The sequence below is a fragment of the Mauremys mutica genome, chromosome 1 (genome assembly GCF_020497125.1).
Source record: "Mauremys mutica isolate MM-2020 ecotype Southern chromosome 1, ASM2049712v1, whole genome shotgun sequence".
Lineage (NCBI taxonomy): Eukaryota > Metazoa > Chordata > Testudines > Geoemydidae > Mauremys > Mauremys mutica.
In genome coordinates, this window is record NC_059072.1 from 99262170 (window position 1) to 99282793 (window position 20624).

General features: G+C 43.0%; 1 protein-coding gene across 1 annotated transcript in view; it reads right to left on the reverse strand.

Moving 5' to 3' along the window:
* RFX4 (regulatory factor X4) overlaps positions 1–20624 on the reverse strand; it is a 103097-nt gene that overhangs the window by 19103 nt on the left and 63370 nt on the right. The window contains exons 14-16 of the mRNA XM_044980652.1: positions 17775–17894; positions 16435–16596; positions 7012–7174 (exon numbers count right to left, since the gene is read on the reverse strand). Of these exons, the coding sequence (XP_044836587.1) occupies positions 7012–7174; positions 16435–16596; positions 17775–17894 (445 nt within the window). The remainder of the gene's footprint in view (positions 1–7011; positions 7175–16434; positions 16597–17774; positions 17895–20624) is intronic.

Below are 20624 nucleotides of genomic sequence, written 5' to 3' on the forward strand. Positions count from 1 at the left end.
CTGTTTTATTGCATGTAGTGGGAAATTTTGGGGAGATGCAGGATTGCTAGACCTTCTCGTTGATTCAGATGTGCATCCAGCTTGTGCTGCAGATCAAATGCTTGCTGGTAAGCAATTCAGCTGTGCTGTACATGGCTTGATTCTCACATTTGAGGCCCTGAGTGCTCTGAAACTTTATTCATTTGTTAAATGGTACGAGCAGGGAGGAGGTACTCATGCAGTTCCAGCATCTGTCTGGCAAATGTTGGCTGACACTCAAAAGGTGTTTGAGTCTGAAGACACTGAGTCCTTACAACATGTCATTAAAGAGCTTGATGATGCTATAGCTTAGCATATGCTACTATTACTGGAGAATTTCTGACATGGGGATGGTACCCTGTCGCCTATGTTCAAGCTCTGGGATCATTTTCTTTAGGTTACACAGGTACTACTTCTAAACATCCATGCTGGAAGGGCATAACGAGTGGGGTCCCGCAGGGATCGGTTCTGGGTCCGGTTCTATTCAATATTTTCATCAATGATTTAGATAATGGCATTGAGAGTACACGTATAAAGTCTGCGGATGATACCAAGCTGGGAGAGGTTACAAGTGCTTTGGAAGATAGGATTAACATTCAAAATGATCTGGACAAACTGGAGAAATGGCCTGAAGTAAACAGGATGAAATTCAATAATGACAAATGCAAAGTACTCCACTTAGGAAGGAACAATCAGTTGCACACATACAAAATGGGAAATGACTGCCTAGGAAGGAGTACTGCGGAAAGGGATCTGAGGGTCAGAGTGGATCACAAACTAAATATGAGTCAACAGCGTAACACTGTTGCAAAAAAAGCAAACATCATTCTGGGATATATTAGCAGGAATATTGTAAGCAAGACACAAGAAATAATTCTTCCACTCTACTCCGTGCTGATTAGGCCTCAACTGGAGTATTGTGTCCAGTTCTGGGTGCCACATTTCAGGACAAATTGGAGAAAGTCCAGAGAAGAGCAACAAAAATTATTAAAGGTCTAGAACACATGACTATGAGGGAAGATTGAAAAAATTGGGTTTGTTTAGTCTGGAGAAGAGAAGACTGTACATTTTTCAAGTACATAAAAGGTTGTTACAAGGAGGAGGGAGAAAAATTGTTCTTCTTAACCTCTGAGGATAGGACAAGAAGCAATGGGCTTAAATTGCACCAAGGGCGGCTTAGGTTGGACATTAGGAAAAACTTCCTGGCAGAGTGGTTAAGCACTGGAATAAATTGCCTAGGGAGATGGTGGAATCACCATCACTGGGGATTTTTAAGAGCAGGTTGGACAAAACCAGTTAGGGATGCTCTAGATAATACTTAGTCCTGCCTTGAGTGCAGTGGACTGGACTAGATGACCTCTTGAGGTCCCTTCCAGTTCTATGATTCTATGAAGGCTGACAGGAGGATTGGAAGCTTCACCTACACACACAGCGTGCCAGGCTTCCATAGTTCTTTACTGCAAATAGGCCCAAACTATGCCAGTTAGATACCAATCTACATTCTTGTTATGGTAATTCTCCCTGAAGTAATACACAGTGCCTTTGAATCTGGGGAATTTGCTGTGTGTCAGACTCCTGGTTCTTCCAAAGGAATTTGGATTGACATGGGAACAGAGAAAACTGTCATCAAAGACTCAAAAGGCAGCAGTCGGATTGTAGGACTTAGAAGAAAGTAGCCAGCTCATCAGATGCCCCTCACAAAACATGTCCTGTTATAAGCAAAAGCTATAGGAGAAAGAAGTGAAGATAAAGTCCACAAAACAAGTCCTTGGCTCTGCACTGAAGAGGGATGAAGACTATGTTACAGCTTTACCAACTATGTCATCAACAATATGACAAACCCATTTGACCCTGAATCACATCCAGAGGTGCTTATCAACATATCTACTAGACTTCATGTAACATTAAATGTACAAGAGTCTCTACTGAAAATAGGAGATGCTAGTGAAAAACAAATGGAGAGATTTAGGAGAGGTACACTTGATTCTGATGGATACGTAGCTTCTTCAGCCCAGGCAAGAAAACTGGCATCAAAACATTTGCTAATATGGCCCAAAAGACCAAATTTAAATCTGGCAAAGGAGGGACACTTACAGCAGCTATAAGTGCAGAAATTGTTTTTCCCGGGGCCCTATCTTTAGCAAGATGCAGAGATGATGTTTCAATGGCAATTGTCTTAGTCATCCAATAGGACCTGTGCCTATGACCCTCTTCCATGCTGATGAAACAATGAGAACACACAACGCTGAATTAGTGCATCAGTTGGAAGCTCAAGCTGAAAGAATCCATGAGCTAAGAGCATGCAACAAAGAAATCACCATATACATCAGAGATGCCATGGCTGTCATACAATGATGGCTGGAGACAAATAAATTCCACACATTCAGTGAACTGGCTGCTGAGTTCTTGAGGCAGGTCCTAGGATTTCACAAAGCTAATTCTGTAATTGAAGTCTCTGAGAGATGTGACAACAGTAACACTATTAAAACTGCAGAAAGACAGCACTGGACAGGATCTAAGTTGGACGCAAGAAAAACCAGGTGATTGGTGAATGCCCTGTGCCTCCATGGAAAAAGTTTCTAAACGTGGCATCCAACAAGCAGTCACTTGTAAAATTCCTCTGTGAATACATGGTTCAAAATGCACCTGAGAATGTAGGAATATACCCAACACAAGAACAGCCATACTGGGTCATACCAAAGGTCCATCAAGCCCAGTATCCTGTCCTCTGACAGCGGCCAATGGCAGGTGCCCCAAAGGGAATGAACAGGCAGTATCATCACGTGATCCATGCCCCATCACCCAATCCCAGCTTCTGGCAAACAGAGGCTAGGGACACCATTTCTGCCCACAAACACTCCTTCTTGCTGGAGGCTTTTCCAATGGTCAGGTAGCAAAGTCCAACCCCAATAGAGATGTTGAAGAAGCCCAAGCCTTGTACAATACTCAAGAGGAAGTGGACACAAGAATGGTTCTGCATGCTATATGTGCCAATATGGCTTTTGAGTCTCTTAGGGAACATCTACACTATCTGCCGGATTGGCGGGTAGTGATCAATCTATCGGGGATCAATTTATCATGTCTAGTGTAGACGTGATAAAATCGATCCCTGAGCTCTCTCCTGTCGACTCCGGTACTCCACCACCATGAAAGGCACAAGCGGAGTCGACGGGGTAGCGTCAGCAGTCAACTCAGTGCTGTGCACACACTATAGTAAGTAGATGTAAATAAGTTGACTTCAGCTACACTATTCTCATAGGGAGAGGGATAGCTCAGTGGTTTGAGCATTGGCCTGCTAAACCCAGGGTTGTGAGTTCAATCCTTGAGGGGGCCACTTAGGGATCTGGGGCAAAAAATCAGTACTTGGTCCTGCTAGTGAAGGCAGGGGGCTGGACTCAATAACCTTCAAGGTCCCTTCCAGTTCTAGGAGATAGGTATATCTCCAATTATTATTATTTTTTATAACAAGATAATAATGATGTTGACTAGAAATGTAACCAGTGCTATTATAGTTCAATGATACCTGTACTAATTTATTATTAGATTTTGCTTTAGCCTTTAGATTGTTGTTGTGATGCTTTGAAATCCATTTTTATGTCTTGAAATAATAACAGAAACAAATGCAAATATTTCAAAGTGGCCATTTTAACATGTTGATGGTGTCATTGTTTACCCCCGTTTCTATGGTAATGGCACCACTTGACAGCTCCCCATCATATGTTATCTTAAGGTAGACATAATAAACTTTCAAATTATGTAAGATGTGCTTGTGTGTAGAGCGGGTACATTAAGTTGACCAAATTGGTGGTCACTGCTGCTCCCCCATAAAAGGGTATGTTTTTAAAGTGTTCAAACATATTGCACTCTAACTGCCCTCTATACACTCTATTGATGCATTCTAAAAGGTCCCTAGGTCACATTAACACAAACTAGGTACTTTTTGGAATGTGCCAGCAGGGTCTACACAGCACAGCTGGGCACTTTGCAGATCACACCCCTCTGGTGCGCTCTGCCACGCCATGTAGACAAGCCTCAGGAATCTTGGTTTCCATTTCAGATTCTGGAGGGGATGTGCTCTAGTAGCCACAGACTCTTCTGTCTGTTCCCCCAAAGTTGATCCTTTTTGTTCCATGTCCTCCAACCCAACCTTGTCCTAGTCCTGTGTCTTCCCCACCCCGGCTTCTCATTCCAATCCCATTCTTCTCAACTAGCCAGTCCCAGTCTCCACTCTTAAGGCATCTCATCTGAGTCCCAATCTTCTTGCCCAGCAAGTCCTAGGCCTGGTCTACTTTACAAAGTTATTTTGTCTTAACTATGTCAGTCAGGGGTGTGTAAAAAATCCACACCCCTAAGTAGTAGCAAAGCCAATGTAAGTCCCCATGAAGACAGCACTAGGGGAGGTGAATTCACTACATAAATGGGAGAATCCCGCCTCTCTGTTTAGGTAGTGTCTATACTGAAGCCCTGCAGAGGTGCAGTGGTGCCACTGCAACATTTTAAGAGTAGACGAAGCCTCAGTCTCACCCCTCTGGACTCCCTGGACCAGTTTCAGTCTTCGTGCTCATCTAATCCCAGTCTCTCCGCATTTCAGCTCCCAATTTCCCCTCCCACCCACACCATCAGCCTCCAGTCTCAGTCTCACCCATGTAGTCTCCTTGTCCTAATCTATTTCAGGTCCCCTCTGCATTTGAAACAGGCAGCTTCCTCCTTCATGCTGCCTGGGCCCAGCAAAGTGGGCACTGAGAGAACAGGAGAGACAGTCTTTGATGTCTGCACTTCATTACCAGGATTTCTCAGATCACCTAAAGCTATCTGGAGTTACTGGGTAATCGGGAGGTTGTGATTAATTACCTGTGCAGTAATAGGCCAACAGAGGGTAGTGTGAATGAGGGTGAATTTGCTGCTGCTCCTTTCCTCGTGCTCAGAAGGGATATAGGTCACCAGACAGGGAAGGTTCCAGGGCAGTTTGAAGGCATTAGGTCACACAGGCAAGCTTTCTCATGGCCCCTGGGCAGAACACAGTGATTGGAGGCAGCTAGCAGAGTCTAACTGGAACCTGCCAGTGCCTTCGGGCCTGGCACCTAAGGTGCCTATAGCACTTGTCTGGCAAGTGGCGCACAGACCACGCCACTACGGATGATTTCAGGACAAAGGTTGGTACTGCAGAGTTGCCAAGACCTCCCACGGGGCAGACAATTACAAGGATTTCCATGCTGCTGTTAGCGTGACTCTTGCAGCTCGTAGAAGAAAGAGAAGCAGTTTCTGTCTTGTTATCCTCCACACTCTCTCCTAGGAGGTGCCATTGATATACACAATATAATTTCTTCATTTGGTATTTTGCAACAATATTTTCTGACTGTGTTAAAGGATGTTTGCACACTGGTGCACATCGGTCTTATGTGCTCGAGGTTTCCAACTTTTCCACCTACTCTCCAGATTAAGTCTCACTAACCCCTTCCCATCTTGGACAGTGTAACTGGGCTTTAGGAGTAAAGAATTTTACATAGTGTCTCAAAAGAAAAGAAAAGACCACAACAAGAAGTTACACTCCTGCCACTTTCAATACTTCCATCAGTACAATTGGGCTAATTAAGAAATGTCTGATTAATCCCTTCATTTAAAACACAGCTGAATGTCACTATCTCAGCATCTTCCCAGGAAGATTTGGAGTCTTGTATTATCTATTATTGTCACCACTGCAAATTCAGAGGGAAGCAGTAATGATCCCACAATATTTATTTTCCAAGAAAGCCGCTTTTATCATGAAGCTTTCATTTTGTTTTGCATGACTGGCCCCAAGTACAAAAAGATACATTTACATTTTCTGAGCATGACTCAAAATGACTCTGAGCTTGACTCTTTGTCTTAAGCCCTGTTACGTGGTAAAATAAAAGTCAGTGTAAAAACTCTTGAGCCCTTTAAAGTGCCTTCCTCATCAATACTCTGCAAAGCTTTTGCATTCCAGAGGGTATCCATCTTCAGTGATGACTGGTAGCTCCAGCAGAAATTGTTCTAGAAAAGTCAGAAGAGGTTCTCTCCATTCAGATATATTGGCAGGCTAAGGATCTGCATTTTGTGTGAAATTCAGCCCGGGTCGAGGACCAGAGCCCTGTGCATCACTTAAGCCCTCAGTGGGGAATAGACATTGTGCTGGCTCTCCACAAAGCAATGAATCTCGAATCTTCCACCATGGGGTAGGCATGTCCACACATGGAAACTGTGGACAGAGCTTGAGGAATTCAGTAAGAAGTCTTCACCTTCTGTTGCATGCAAGCTATCAACAACATTTCCCACACTCCTAATCCTGGTACATGCACGGGCCTGCCCAATGGGTGATTTTGTTATGGTGTTTGGCTAGTTGTGGAAGGGACAGAGGAGCTCTCTGAGCTTGATACAGAGCCCTATAAGTTGGGAATATACAGAATGGCTATTGCTTTGGAACAGGAGTGTTGTGAGGCTGTGTTAAAGTTTGTAAAGTGCTCCAAGATCTTTAATAAATTGTGCTATGTCACTGTTTATTATTTTCATTGGTCAGCATTACTCTGAGGCTTTGACACATTTGTTATGTTCAATCCTCCTTCTAGTACAAAAATTGTCTGTCTTTCCAAACCCTGGAAATTGTTGTCCTGTGAGACTAGCAATTAGCTCGGTGAAGGAAGGTTAGCTTTCCTTGACATATCTAGGCCATTGACATAGAATAATAGGAATCAGAGATAGAAAGAAACCTAATTAGATCATCCATCCAGTCCTTCTCCCTTTAGAACTTATTTTCCAGGTTTCCTTGTATTTATGACTAGCATTATGATTTAAATGCATAAATGGAAATATGTGAGAGACCATATAACCATACAACACTATCACATCTGCAATGAAGATCTATTCCCTCAGGACACAGATTCTAGCAGTTGGATTCCAACTGCTTTTGAAAAAAAAATTATTGCAAATTTAGACTAGTCCTTAAAACTCAAATAAACAAACTGGAAAGTGACCTACCCGTGTTCCTCTCTGTGGGGGTAAACAGGTATCCTGTGTGTGACAGATGAAGAAGGCACATGAGGACTTCTCATGCAGGGCAGCTGTTGCGAGTTTTCAGCAGGTGACCCAGCAGCTGTTGTCACAGTGTATGTGAGTGACCATGTATAGGACTGCATAGCCCCTGCAGAACAAACAAAATTGACGTTCATAGTTAACATGAGCTGTACTCCTTTGAAAAGATCCATTTTGAAACAGCCAGTAAAGAGCAATCTAATAAGGTGATGCCAATGAAGAATATCAACCAAAGGAGGTGAATAATAATGGGTATAGTGCAGTGGTTCTCAAACTTTCATGTAGCAAGCCTCTGAATGTGACCACACTTATAAATTAAAAACACTTTTTTATATATCTAACACCATTATATATGCTGGAGGCAAAGCAGTATTTGGGGTGGAGGCCGACAGCTCACGACCACCCATGTAATAACCTCACAACCCCCTGAGGGGTCCTGACCCCCAGTTTGAGAACCCCTGGTATAGTGATAGCAGTAAAACACCCATTTTTGAAGAACACTTCAAAAGGTACAAATAGATGAGCTAGAATATTGGATACTGGGAGACAACCCAGACACAACTGGCATTTTTGAAACAGGATGTGAATAATCAATGCAATGCTGTAATTTGTGCTTATAAACTTTTGGGCAGGGACTGTCTTTTTGATCAGTTTGTACAGCACCTAGCACACTGGGGTCCTGGTCCATGACTAGGGCTCTTAGGCACTACAGTAATACAATATACAGGACAGGGCTTAGAGCTGGGAGAACAGGACTAGCACAAAACATTGCATAGACATTATGGGCCAAATCCTGAGCCCCTCTCTGCAACAGAGTGGAGCTCGTGCCGGCTGACTTGATCCTCAGGATGATCAGGGCTGGTGTAGTAGGAAGAACGGTCAGGGCCCTTTGAGGGCCTAGAAGAGGGTTGGACTAAGGCAAATGAATTCCCTGCAGCCTGACTTGGCTTTCATCTACCCACCAATCTAAGTTCTTATGTGGTCCCCATCACTGTGGTATCAGATTGGGTCCCAAAATAACAAGTGCACACTTGGAGACGTTCCTCTCTCTCTTCCCGCTAGTCAGCAGGGACTAGGCTTTGCTGACTTCATTAATGTGGTTCTATTCTAGGATGGTTAAGGAAAAGAAGTGGGTTTAGCATTTTGCTCTGAAAGTGCTGAAGTTTTTAGTCAGCCTGGTCTCTTCCAGGTGGGAACTCCAGATTTATGGGCCAGTTCCTGAGAAACCTTGTCCTCTCTATGTGACTCCCATCCTTGAGGTTGGTGGTCCCATATTTCTGGGGTAAAATAGCTGTTGTGGATGAGGGCCAAAATCTTGAATTTGACCCAGTATAGAACAGAGAAGCAATGAAGATAGCAGAATAGAGGTCACCAGGTGCTTTCAGCTCTCTTTTTCAAACTTAAAAAGGGAATGGACTAGAGTTTCAGGAGCTGATTTGGATTTTCCTTCAGCACCTCTAGGACTTCTGTTGTGTGATAGGACCTAATTCAGAGAGGCAAGTTATTGTGTTGTCAGCTCTGTGTTCATCGTATGGCTCTTGGTGAATGGAGAAGCAGTCTCAAATGTGGGTGATTTTCTTCAGAAAGTCAGGCAGATAGTTCTTTGTAGTGGGAAGTGCTCAATTCTGGGACTGAAGTGGGACACCCTGTGCTAAACAAGGTGATTCATAGACTGAAACACTCCAGCGGGTTGTGACTTTATGGCTGCTAAGGTGGAGAAGAGGTGGGAGTTCTTTGCATGTTTCATGCCTGAGGGTAGGTTCACAAGAATTGCTTGTGCTACCGCCTGTCTGCATTTGCTTCTGTTCTCCATCACTAACACTTGAATTTTCGTCCTTTCTACTTCTGTTACAGGTTTGCAGAGAACCACTGAGATCTATGGGAGCAATGATGAGGGTGCAGGCATCCCAGTGCTAGAACATCAATGGTTGTGTTTAATGAGTGGTCACAGTGACTCAACAGAGCTTCTATCCTATGGCATTTTGGTGGGGTGGAATTACCTGCAAGTATGTTTTGGACTTGACTGGGTCCCGGCCATTCCTTTTTGTCTGGAAACCAGCCTGAAGGAGGTGATGGTCAATCCAGCATAGGGGTCATTTCTTGTGTCCCCTATATCAGGTCAGGTTCCCCTTTTTAAGTGAGAAGAAATGATCTAATAGTCACGGCTGGGCTCAAAATCAATGAATCTATAGCGAAGTCCTGTTCAAAATTCAGGTCCAAAGCATGACCTGCTCTTTGTGTAGAGCCAGATGTTACCGATGAGAAACTAAAAATGGAAAATGTGGTGAAGAGGTTTTAGGCCATTGCATTGGAGGGGTTGTCAATATGGCTGCTGAAATCTCCCAGGACTATCGTCGGAATGTCTTCACCATGCCTGACAGTAGCACCTCAGGCTGCTGCTCTAGGAAAGGCTTGCTTTCTGGAAGGTCTGAAGACTAGCAGCTTGCATACAGTGGACTTGTCTCTGGATTTGCCGAGCAGCTGACTATTGAAAGATTTTGTGTCAAGGAGGCCTCTTTTGCATTTGAGGCTGGACTGGGAAAGGATGACTACTCACTCCTTCTCTCCCTTGTGGAGGGAATGCACTAGCTTTCACAGGGTGACCTGCACATGAAGAGAGAGGGGGAGGAGTGGCTCAGATTTGGAAGGCCTCAATTTCCTGTTGGAGGAAGAAGAATGCTGCAGGGTACATGTGTGTATGTATGTGTTAAGGGAGGGCATCAGTCAGACTCCTCCCATACATTGTGGTAGGGCAAAAGGTAGGAGGAGAGGCAATTGAAGAGATCGTAGTTGTTTCATTTTTTTAAAACACCAGCCACCAGAACCCCAATCCCAGAGCTCTTACACAATCAATCTCATTGACTTCAATGGGCCGCAAGCCTGGAATCCAGAAGACAGCCTTTTTTTAGCCGCTGTACCCACTGAACTGAACTGAACGTAAAACAATAGTGGTTGAGTGATTTGACAACACTTTGTTCTTCTTTGTGTTTTCAGCCTTCAGGATTTGAATAAACTTAGAAAGTTCTTTTATTTCATTTCACTTTATTTTTTACTTATTTGCTTTTTTAAGACTGACTACATTGTTGAGAACACGACAGCAAGAGGCCCTCTGTAGGAAGCACAATGTATAAATAGCTCTGCTAAAAGCCCAACAACAGCCCTGTTGTGCTATCACACAGCAAAGCCAAAAATGCAAAGGAATTTCATGCACGGAAGTGTGATTTGTACTACAAACCCTTACTGTATTTGTTGGTGTGTGTGTACTGCTGTGAATAGAACCATATAGCCAGGCTGATTAGCTACTGCCCTGCCTCTTGTGCAGTCATTTATACCAGTGCAAAGTCAATGCAAAGTGGCTGTAAAATGGTACCATTTCACAATGGGATCATTTTACAGCCACTTTGCACTGGATTGCAAAGGTGCATGGCAACACTGAAGCAAGCCCACAGATGTCAGTAGGAATCACAATAGTAAATATTATATTTGGTAGTAAACAATATTGTCAAGACCAAGTGTTCAGATTTCAGGAGTTAGGCTTGGTCTACACTACAGACTTATGTTGGTATAACTACGCCGCTCAGGGGTGTGGAAAATCCACACCCCTGAGCAATGCAATTTTGCCACCTAATCACCAGTGTAAATAGTGCTACATTGATGGGAGGGATTCATAGCTACTGCCTCTTGGGGAGGTGGATTAATTACCCCGAAAGGAGAAGCTCTCCTATCGGCGTAGGTAGTGTCTTCACTAAGTGCTATAGTGGTGCAGCTGAATTGGTGCAGCTGTGCCACTGCACCGCTGTATGTGTAGACAAGCCCTCGGTCTCTCCAAAATCAGGAGATTGGCTTACAAATCAGATTTTTAAAATCTGATCTGTGGTTCTTTTCATTTGCTTTCTGGTGATGGATCCTTTAGGGTTTGCATCGTCAAGCTTTTCTCTGCAACCATGAGGGCTAGAAACTTACCTTTATTTTTAAACAAAAAATAGCATTCTCATGAATCCAGGAGCTAGAGTTTAAGTAAAAGCACCAACTATCATGAGACTCTTGATAAAACATGAGAACTGGCAACACTCACAAAGAGTTTACAAGAGCAGCCCAAATGGAGAATTAATACCAAGTCAGCACCCTGTGGAATAGTGTACAGTACTATTGAAATGAACCTTTAATTCAAATATACATTCCCTTGTAACTGAGAGGAAGGCAGTAGAGGTGGAGAAATGATTAGTTATCTATTAGCAAACATTTACAATGCAGAATTTCTGTAAACCAGTTCAGGTTCTTCTAACAGCAACTGCATTAGCAAATGAGTAATCCCAGGCTTTAAGAGAGGACTGCAGAGTCAACCATATACCCATCACTTTTGTTACAATATTGTTGTAATTTGACCAATCATTAATCTGGCCTTTGTAATTTAGAAAGAATTAGGGCTAATTATCCTTTTAAACTTTCAGTAATTTAACAGAAAAATTTAAATAAAACGTTAACTGGGCATGCCAGATGTTTTACACCAGAGCAATCTATATAGGATTTACCTTATTTTAGTTAGGTGTCATCTAATCACAGTGATTTAATTTGCTGCTTTTGTGTTTAACCATTGAGTGCATGCAGAAAGTTTAAAAAGCAAGTTTAATAGTTAACTTTTATTGCCAGTGCCAGAAGCAGCAAAGACTTAATGACACCTTAAATTGGGGAACTGCAAGCTATTGGCAACCAACCAGATTAGTTTTCTAGTTGTACAACGCATTTCCACACTGCTACATTTACCTAAATTTAAAAAAAAATTAAAGAAAGGCAACACAGTAACTTTTAAATATATCTCAAGAGAATTGCTGGTTAGAGCCACATATCTGGAGCAAATATGCAGAATTAAAAAACCAACAAAAGAAAATACATTGAGAATTTTATACTTCATCCTGCAAATCCTCGCCTGGGATAAATATACATAACTCCACTGAGCTGGAGTACTCACATTTTCAAATATTTTGATTTTTACCTTACATGCTGTGTAAGCACTAAGGCCTGGTCTATACTTAAACATTTTATAAATACAACTATTTTGTGTAGGGGTGTGATTTTTTTTACTAACATAGTTGTACTAATACAAGCCCTAGTACAGATTCAGTTAGACTGGTATAAAGGTGAGACGGCACCTAAAACTTAGGTCAACATAGCTATGTCACTCAGGGCTGTGAAAAATGTTGTGCCCTGTACAATGTAGTTAGGTTGACCTAATCCCTACTGTAGATGCAGCCTCTTGAGGGGATGGATTTACTACAGCAGTGGAAAAATCCCTTCTGTTGCTGTAGCAAGTGTCTACACTTCAGTGGTGTAGCTGCTGTGCCATTGTAGTGCTTGTAGTGTAGACATGCCCACCAGTATATCTTATTCCCCTTCCTGAACTGAAATAAACTTTAGGCTTTATAGCTATAAATAAATATTTTTATACTGGAATAACTGCATCCACACTAGGGGCATTTTGCTACTTTATATTTATCTATGCTAGTGTAGTTAATGAGGAAAACCTTTCTAGTGTAGACCAGCCCTCAGAATCAAGAAAAACATGGATTTTTTTACATTGTTATTAAAAAAATCCCCTTTTTATTTTATCATCAACATACATGAACTTTCCACACAAATGCCTTTTACATTTTTCATATGTCTGAAATGTTATCTGCATCGACATCATCACCAGTTTGGGGTAATTTTTTTGATGTCCCCTCTAATGTTTTTTAAAACTTCCTATTATATTTTTCTACAAATTGCAGAATATACCCTATATTAATTGATACCCTAGAACTATGGCACATCGATGAGCCAAGATGGTTTATAATAGGTCCACAGCACACACAAAGTAAAATACAACCAATTCCTGCAGCTGCAATGTTTCTGGTTCTGTATTACTTTACTTATATGAACCCCTATTCATATAAGTTGCGTTCTAGACAAAAATTAAGATAATGGTGATTAAAATAAAGCTGAGCTCAATGGCCAGAGAGAAGCAGCCACTCTGCCAAACAAAAGACTATTGGGAGAAAATGGGGGAGGTGAGGAAATGAAGAGCTGGTGAAAAAGGAGGACTCTAATGATTAAAGATGAACTGTCTTGAGCAGAAAGGTCTTCCATGGGGGCTTAGCTAAGACAGGCTGTGGTAGAAATGCTCAGGTGGAGGGTTTCTTAACCATAGCCTGTGTCTATCCTGAGGCTTCACCCTAGCAGTCCTCAGCCTTGGAGGGCCATAGCAGGAGAGAGACAATCACTTAAACACCTTAATAAACATAATTAAAGTACAAATAAATTAACATAATGCCAGTGTGAGTCCCTTCCACGTTTCCCCTCTCTTACCGCCTCAGACCATTCTCATTTTGTGTGTCTTTCCTTTAAGGGGCAGCACACAGTTACCTGCTTTTCAATTTCTTGTTACTGGGGGAGGTTTTCTGGCCTGTGTTACATAGGCAGCCCGACTACATGATCACAATGGTCCCTTCTGGCCTTGAAATCTACGAATCAAATTATTCATAAAATCTACGTCTCAAGTCTCTACTGGGGAGAGCACATAGGTTGCGGGTTTATTCAAACAGTATTTTCTTTTGTGCTCACAGCATCGGGTGCCTGGAATGTCTTCTGACAATCATTCAAGTTCCTGACTCCTTTCCTACATCTGTAGACTCAAAATAGGAAAACAAAATATTTTTGACGCCAGACACTTGAAGGTCATGACTGGCCCTGGCCACCACCTCCAGAATGTATAATCTGTCTTTCATATCAGAGAGCCTATGAGAGAAATTTAACATGCAGAATGTAAAGGCCCACTTGTGTGCACCAAATTGCAAGCCAGTTGTGTGCCTGCTGGTTCATTTGCAGTTCTTGGAATCCCTAGCCACAAACTGAGTATCTTCATGCACAAATTACTAATTAGGACTTTTTCATGCCCATTTGATACACAATGTGTTCCTGAAACTGCTATAATTATATGTGCAATTATAGGTATGCAGTTGCATACAGGCCACATGCCTCCATTTCCTAAATTCTGTCCTTGTAAGATGTTGAAAGGTACGAACAAAACGTTAAAACGGAAAAACAAAACAAACCCTAGAGCAACTGAGCCAGATTTTTAAAGGATTTAGGCACCTGAAGATACAGACAGGCTCCATTACAATTGGGAATTGGGAGTTGAGGTGTTTTTTAAAATCCCACTAAAAGTCTATATAGCTTTATAAATTTGACCCATTCAAACTATGTCCATTTTTAGAGAAAATGTGTGTTAAGTCAGTGAGGGTTTTCCAAAGCACCGTTTCTCAAATGCGGCCACCAGGGGGTTTCCCTGCGGCCACAGCAGTTTCCTGGGCGGGTGAGGGAAGCATCAGCCCCTCCAAGTTCCCTGTAAGCTGCGCGGCTGCACAGCAGCCTATTTAGCACTGCACAGGTGCTCAGGGAACCCACCTGGGGACCAGCCCCATATCCCTGCCCTGCCCCAGAGCCCGCACCCAGAGGTGGAGCCCTCACACTCCTGCACCTCAACCCTCTGCCCCAGCCCGGGGCCCCCTGCCACTCTGAACCCCTCGGCCCCACCCCCATCACATGAATTTTGTTATGTGCACCAATATGAAGGTGGTGTGTGTAACAGGGCGGTACTCACCCCTGCGGCGCCTCCTACTGGTTACTCCGGGAATTAGCTCTTCTTCCAGTCCGGAGCGCCCTCTGCAGGCTGGTGATCCACCTGTTTTGCTCTCGGCCCCGTGTCCCTCCCTGGACCTGGTGCCCTTTTAACTATAACTGGGTCTCCTCCTCCCAGGGGAACCCCCACCCTACTATCCCCACTTTGCCTCAGTAGTGGCCACTGACAGTCATGGTCTAGCCCCACGCCCTGGGGGCAGACTGCAGCATCGGCCCACTCATCACAGGCAAAAGGGGTTTGGACCTGCTGCTTTACCTACTCCTGGGTTGTCCCATGCAACCCCCAGTACCTCTTGCCCTTTTCTAGGCCGCAGCCTGGGGCTTTCCAGGCTGGAGCTTCCCTAGCTCCTCAGCCCTTCCCCAGCCCTGCTTCACCATAGGTACCTTCTCAGCCTCTAAGCAGCCAGGCCCATCTCTCTCTGGAAACAGAGAGAGACTCCCTGCTCCTGGCTTCCCTGCCTTCTTATAAGCCCTGTTCAGTTTGGGGCGTGGCCTCCAGCTGCAGCCACTTCCCCAATCAGCCCAGCCAAAAAGCCCCTTCCCAGGGCTGTTTTAAAGCCCCCAAAGGGCAGGAGCGGGTAGCCACCCCGCTACAGTGTGTCACACATCACCTCCATATTGGTGCACATAACAAAATTCATTCCACACATGGGTGGGGAAAATTAGAGGGAACACTGCTCTTCCTCCCTTTTGCTGCATGCGCTGCCTCTCTGGAGACACAGGTGGGACACACAACACTTAAGGAGCAAGGTGAGAAGGGGAGGTGGGGTGAGCGGTGAGCCAACAGCAGAGTGAGGAGGCGGGCGGGTGAGGATGCCTTCCCCTCACCTCACCTCCTCAGACCCAAGCTGCCCAGACAGGTTTTTCATTATTATTTGGACTTCTATTACGTCAAAGTATTTTTAAATTTACTTCAGAATTGTTGTACAACCATTTTAACCAAAAAAGCAAAAGAAACAATAATAAAAAAAAAGACAAGAACATGCAAAGCACCTTATTTGTGTTTCTATTCTGTTAGGTCCAGTAAAGAATAAAGATAACTGTGCATTATTTTTATTATTGAATCCGCAATAAAAGCCCAAAACTGTACATAAATAAATTACAATGATTTTGATGTATATATGTGCATAATACTTTATTAATTTAGGAAAAATAAATAATTTTAGGAAAAAGTGTCCGTGCAGCCACCAGCAAGAGTTGGTGGCCGCACACTGAGGCCACCAAAAAATGTGTTGCGAGAAGCCCTGTAAAGTGCTATATTTAGAAAAGGCTCTTTAAAGGTATTTCTAGAAATATGCAATTTTAAACTGAGGTTTGAAAACATTTTGGAACAAAGTTGTGGCCCTGTTCTTCTAAGGGCCCCAGACATCTGCATAGAGTCCATAATGTATTGAGATATCCATCTGCTTTTACAAATTTATATCTTGATGCCCAGGAATCCATGCACACAGTGGATCCTTTTTCAATTGCACTGCACGTCATGTTTGGCAAGATATAAAGAAAATATCTATTTACAATGATAAATACTGAACATATGCTGAATCGTTTTGAGAGGGGTTCTTCAGAGATAAGGTCAGATCCTCAGTGGCTCTAAACTGACACATTGCTCACAATTTTTATTGCAGGCTTTTGGTTTTTTGACAACAGTTTTTTGGAAAAAAGAATGCAAGAACCAGCCATCCTTAGCCTACCTACCTGTTGTAGTTGCTACGCTAGCGTACTCTGGGGATTGACTGCTCACAGGTGAGGGTGCAGACGGCACTTCCACCAAGGTGGCAGATTTAGCTGGAGAGAATGGCACTGGGGAGGGAGTTGGAGGAGCAGGTTCTGTCAATATAATTTCTTCTCGTATTTCTGCTGAAGATTGGGAGACAGGTCATAAAAATGTTGTTAAATACGGCTCGTGGAACCCTATGAAATAGATCACTCAGAAAAGTAAACTTTAGATGTAAACTCTGGTGTGTGGAGGAATTACATAAAGCTGTCTTTATCTTAGGTATTTTCATGGCCTCATCTCTTGATCATTAACATGCTTATCCTCACAACATCAGTGTGAGATACTCTGTATGCCCATTTTACAGATGGGGAACTGAGGATAAATGATTTACCCAGGAAGTCTGTGGTGGAGCATAGATTTGAACCTGGATCTTCCAAATCACAGGCTAGCACCCTAACAACTGGATCATCCTTCCTCTCCTAAAGCTTAGGTGTCAAATTTAATCAATGCTAAAATGGATGGGTGAGCTTTTCAAAAACCAGCTAAGAGATTTAGCCATGCAACTCCCATTTAAATTAATTGTAGCTTCAGGGAGGGATGGAAGCTGGCTCCACTGACTCTATGCCTGCTGAGGACTCCTTCTCATCACATGCATCCTGAACTTGGAGGTTACAGATGGTCTCCACACTGCTGGGGCTGTACTGAAGTACCTGAGCACACAGCACTGAGTATCTGGTATCTGTATTTCTATTGATAATGTAGATTTTTTTTCTTTGGAAGTTGAACATCGGTATATCATAAATAATAGCTTTGGCTTTAATCTTAACCAATGAAAATCACTCACCCTGATTCTCTTCTGAGATACAGTGGTGTAAAATCAGGAGTAACTCGACCAAAGACAGTGGACATATTATTGTAAAGCCAGTGTAAGGGAGAGGGGAATCAAGACAAGTGTCACTTAAATGTGACTGTGGTTTTATAGGTTAGTTGATGTGAACATTCAGTACAAAATTCCCTTGCTGAAATCTCAAATACAGGTTTAGGAGTTGAAATTTTCAGACCTTCATAACTAAACTCAATAGTGACAACAATAAGCAGGCAGGCTAATTCAAAATCAATTTCAGGACACTCACTAACCAGAGAGGCTCATAATTGATTTGTCTGACATAATAACAGAGCTGAAAAATGACATATTTCTTTTGGAAAGGCTTCATTAGGATGAATGGGAATAGGGAAATGCCCTTGTACAGAAATGGGTGAATAACAGAGACTAAAATTATAGAAGGCATGTAAGATACTGCTAAGAAAACAAACTCACCTGTGCTTCCTTCTCCTTTCATTGCCCTCATTAACTCATTAGCTCTCTCCTGACAATGCAGTGATTCTAACAGGTATAATACGTAGTCATCAAACATCAAGTGAATAAGGTGAAAAGACCCTGGGAATGAAATAATGTGAACAAACATAAAAGCAATTAATGGTCTCAATATTACTTATCACATAAATGATTACAGTATTATCAAAAAACAAACAAACAAAAAAATCAAACCACTGAATACCACTGGCCCCTGTATAGTCCTGCTACTGAAGCATGTGCCTTACTGAAAAGTGAGTCATCTGTCAATGTTAAAGGCAAGTGAAGAGGGGAGGGTGTTTGTGTGTCTGGGTTCTGATTATCACAGTGTATTCATACCTGGATTTATACAGATGATGTGAATTCCGGGATCATTTCTCAGAAGTTAAATTTATGTCTCTGGGGTCCAGTTCCTGAGAAAAGTGTCCTGACAAATAATTATCATTTTGTAGTAATTATAAATCTTGAGCAAGAATTGCCTTTTGTACCAAGTTCTCTCTGCTATGTCCAAGCAAGTACTTATTAAGTCAGATGAGGTGGTCTGGGAAAGCAGGACATGAATCAAAATAATAAAAATCTATTCCCTGTCAAATGCACTAGCACTAAGTATTATGGAGCTAGCTGGACTGTGCATGGGGTCTTTAAACTAGAAAGATAAAGGGAGGGATATGGTGAAGGTCGGAAACTACAGGACCTGCACCCCAGCCTTCCTTCACCATCTTCCCAGCAAGAGTCTGATTATCTTTTTGTTAGCATTCTTCAGCTGACTGGGCATTCGTACCATTTATATAGGGCCTCTAAAGCCAGAACATTTTCTTCCCAAGTCTCTGGTAATGTCATTAGTGGTGCCAAGAATCAAAGCCCATTATTCATGTATGATAGGATGCCCAAACACCTTAAAATAAGTTGCTTTAACAGGAAACATTGTGTCAGTCAGGGTAGGCACAGTCTGGAGAATTTATAAATAAGGAACTTTCCCATTTTTCATAATTATATGACTGGAGGTAAGTTTTGTTTGTGGTTAGACTAACTAGGTTAAAAATTAAAAGTGTTAAGAATCATCACACTTTAGGATGTAAACTGATTACCTAGTTGAGAGCTGGGAATAAATATTTTGCTCTCACATCCTAGCATTGTACAGTTGGCCAAGAACAAGACAGCATACTTTTCTGCCTTTCTCTGAAGCATCAGATTACTGACAGATGTAGAATACTGAATGGGATAGACCAATGATATATTCTGGCATTACAATTCCAAGCTACCTAAGACATTAGAGAAGGTATATGTCAGAATGATATCAATGAGAGACTAAAAGACTTTAAGTAAAAAAGTCCATCCACCTTTTCACTCCCTATGGCACAGCTTGAGGGTTTTATCCAGTCTATTTTTGAATAACTTGACAGATGAGGTTTCCACTACTTCCCAAACATGCTAGCGGCAATTGTGGGATGTCCCACGTGGTAAGGCTGATGCCAGAGGTATCAACACTGCTTCAACCAATCAAAGTAGCATCAATATCTCTGGCATCAGTCCTTCCACATGAGGCATCTATCAAGTTATTAAGTACCACATTACTATAGCAGGAATAGGAAGTGTCCTGAATGTTTTGGCCTTGCCTGTGATCTCCCAACATGAGGGACAGGCATTACTATCTTTAACAGCTATCAGTCTTGGAAGTTGCAAGCACGTTTCTTGGTGGTTCCTGGCAAACCGCTTCCTAGGAGGCAATTTGAGACATGCTATGGCTACCGCTTCCTAGGAGGCAATTTGAGACATGTGGGTATGGCTACACTTACGGTTTGCAGCGCTGGTAGTTTGCAGCGCTGGTCATCCAGCTGTGTAGGAGCAGCGCTGGTGTGTGGCCACACTCACAGCTACCAGCGCTGGGGTGTGGCCACATTTGCAGCATTAGCAGCGCTGCTGGGAGTGATGCATTATGGGCAGCTATCCCAGCATTCAAGTGGCCGCAACGTGCTTTTCAAAAGAGGGGGGTGGAGTGGGGTCTAGTGTGACAGGGAGCGGGGGGAGAGAGAGAGGGGATTTTTGGAGCCAACACTGTGTGTTTAGCTTCCTGACTTGAAAAATCAGAACATGTTTCCAATCCCTTAGTCTTAACTCTTAATTGCAAACAGCCTGCAGCCAACACAACTCCCCGCTGTTTCATTCCCTCCCTGCCTGCAATCTCATTTGATTGTTTACAGCCAGGTACAGATGATCACAGCAAACAGGAGCTCTGTTTGTTTTTTAGATAAGCGGCAACGGCAACGGAGCTCCGATCGGAGCTCGTTCACAACAAAACAAAGAGAGGCTGCATAACAAAACAAAGAGAGTAATTTATAAAAGCATTCTGGGATACACCTTATACCCTGGAGGCCAATCACAGCGCTGGTGTGTGGCCACACTTGATGACCAGCGCTGCAGCACCAGCGCTGGAATCCTTATTCCCCATGCTGAGTGAGGTGTACGGCCAGCACTGCAGCCAGGGAGTTGCAGCGCTGGAAGTGCCCTGCAGGTGTGGCCACTTACTAATTGCAGCGCTGGTGGAGGCTTTCCAGCGCTGCAAATCGCCAGTGTAGCCATACCCACAGACATGGATCTGGACAGGGAAAAAAGAGTTTCCCATGTAGTTTCAGGTCTCAGTTCAGTTAGAGAAATGCCAAGAAGCAGAGAACAGACGTGAGGGAAGCAGTACTGGGGAAAAATTGACTTTTCCTTTAGCCTCCATAGACAGAGATTTAAAAATTTATACAAGGACTCAGTGTGAGAAGTAGACATGTCCATATGCTATCACTGGGCAGATTCAGCAGTGTATAG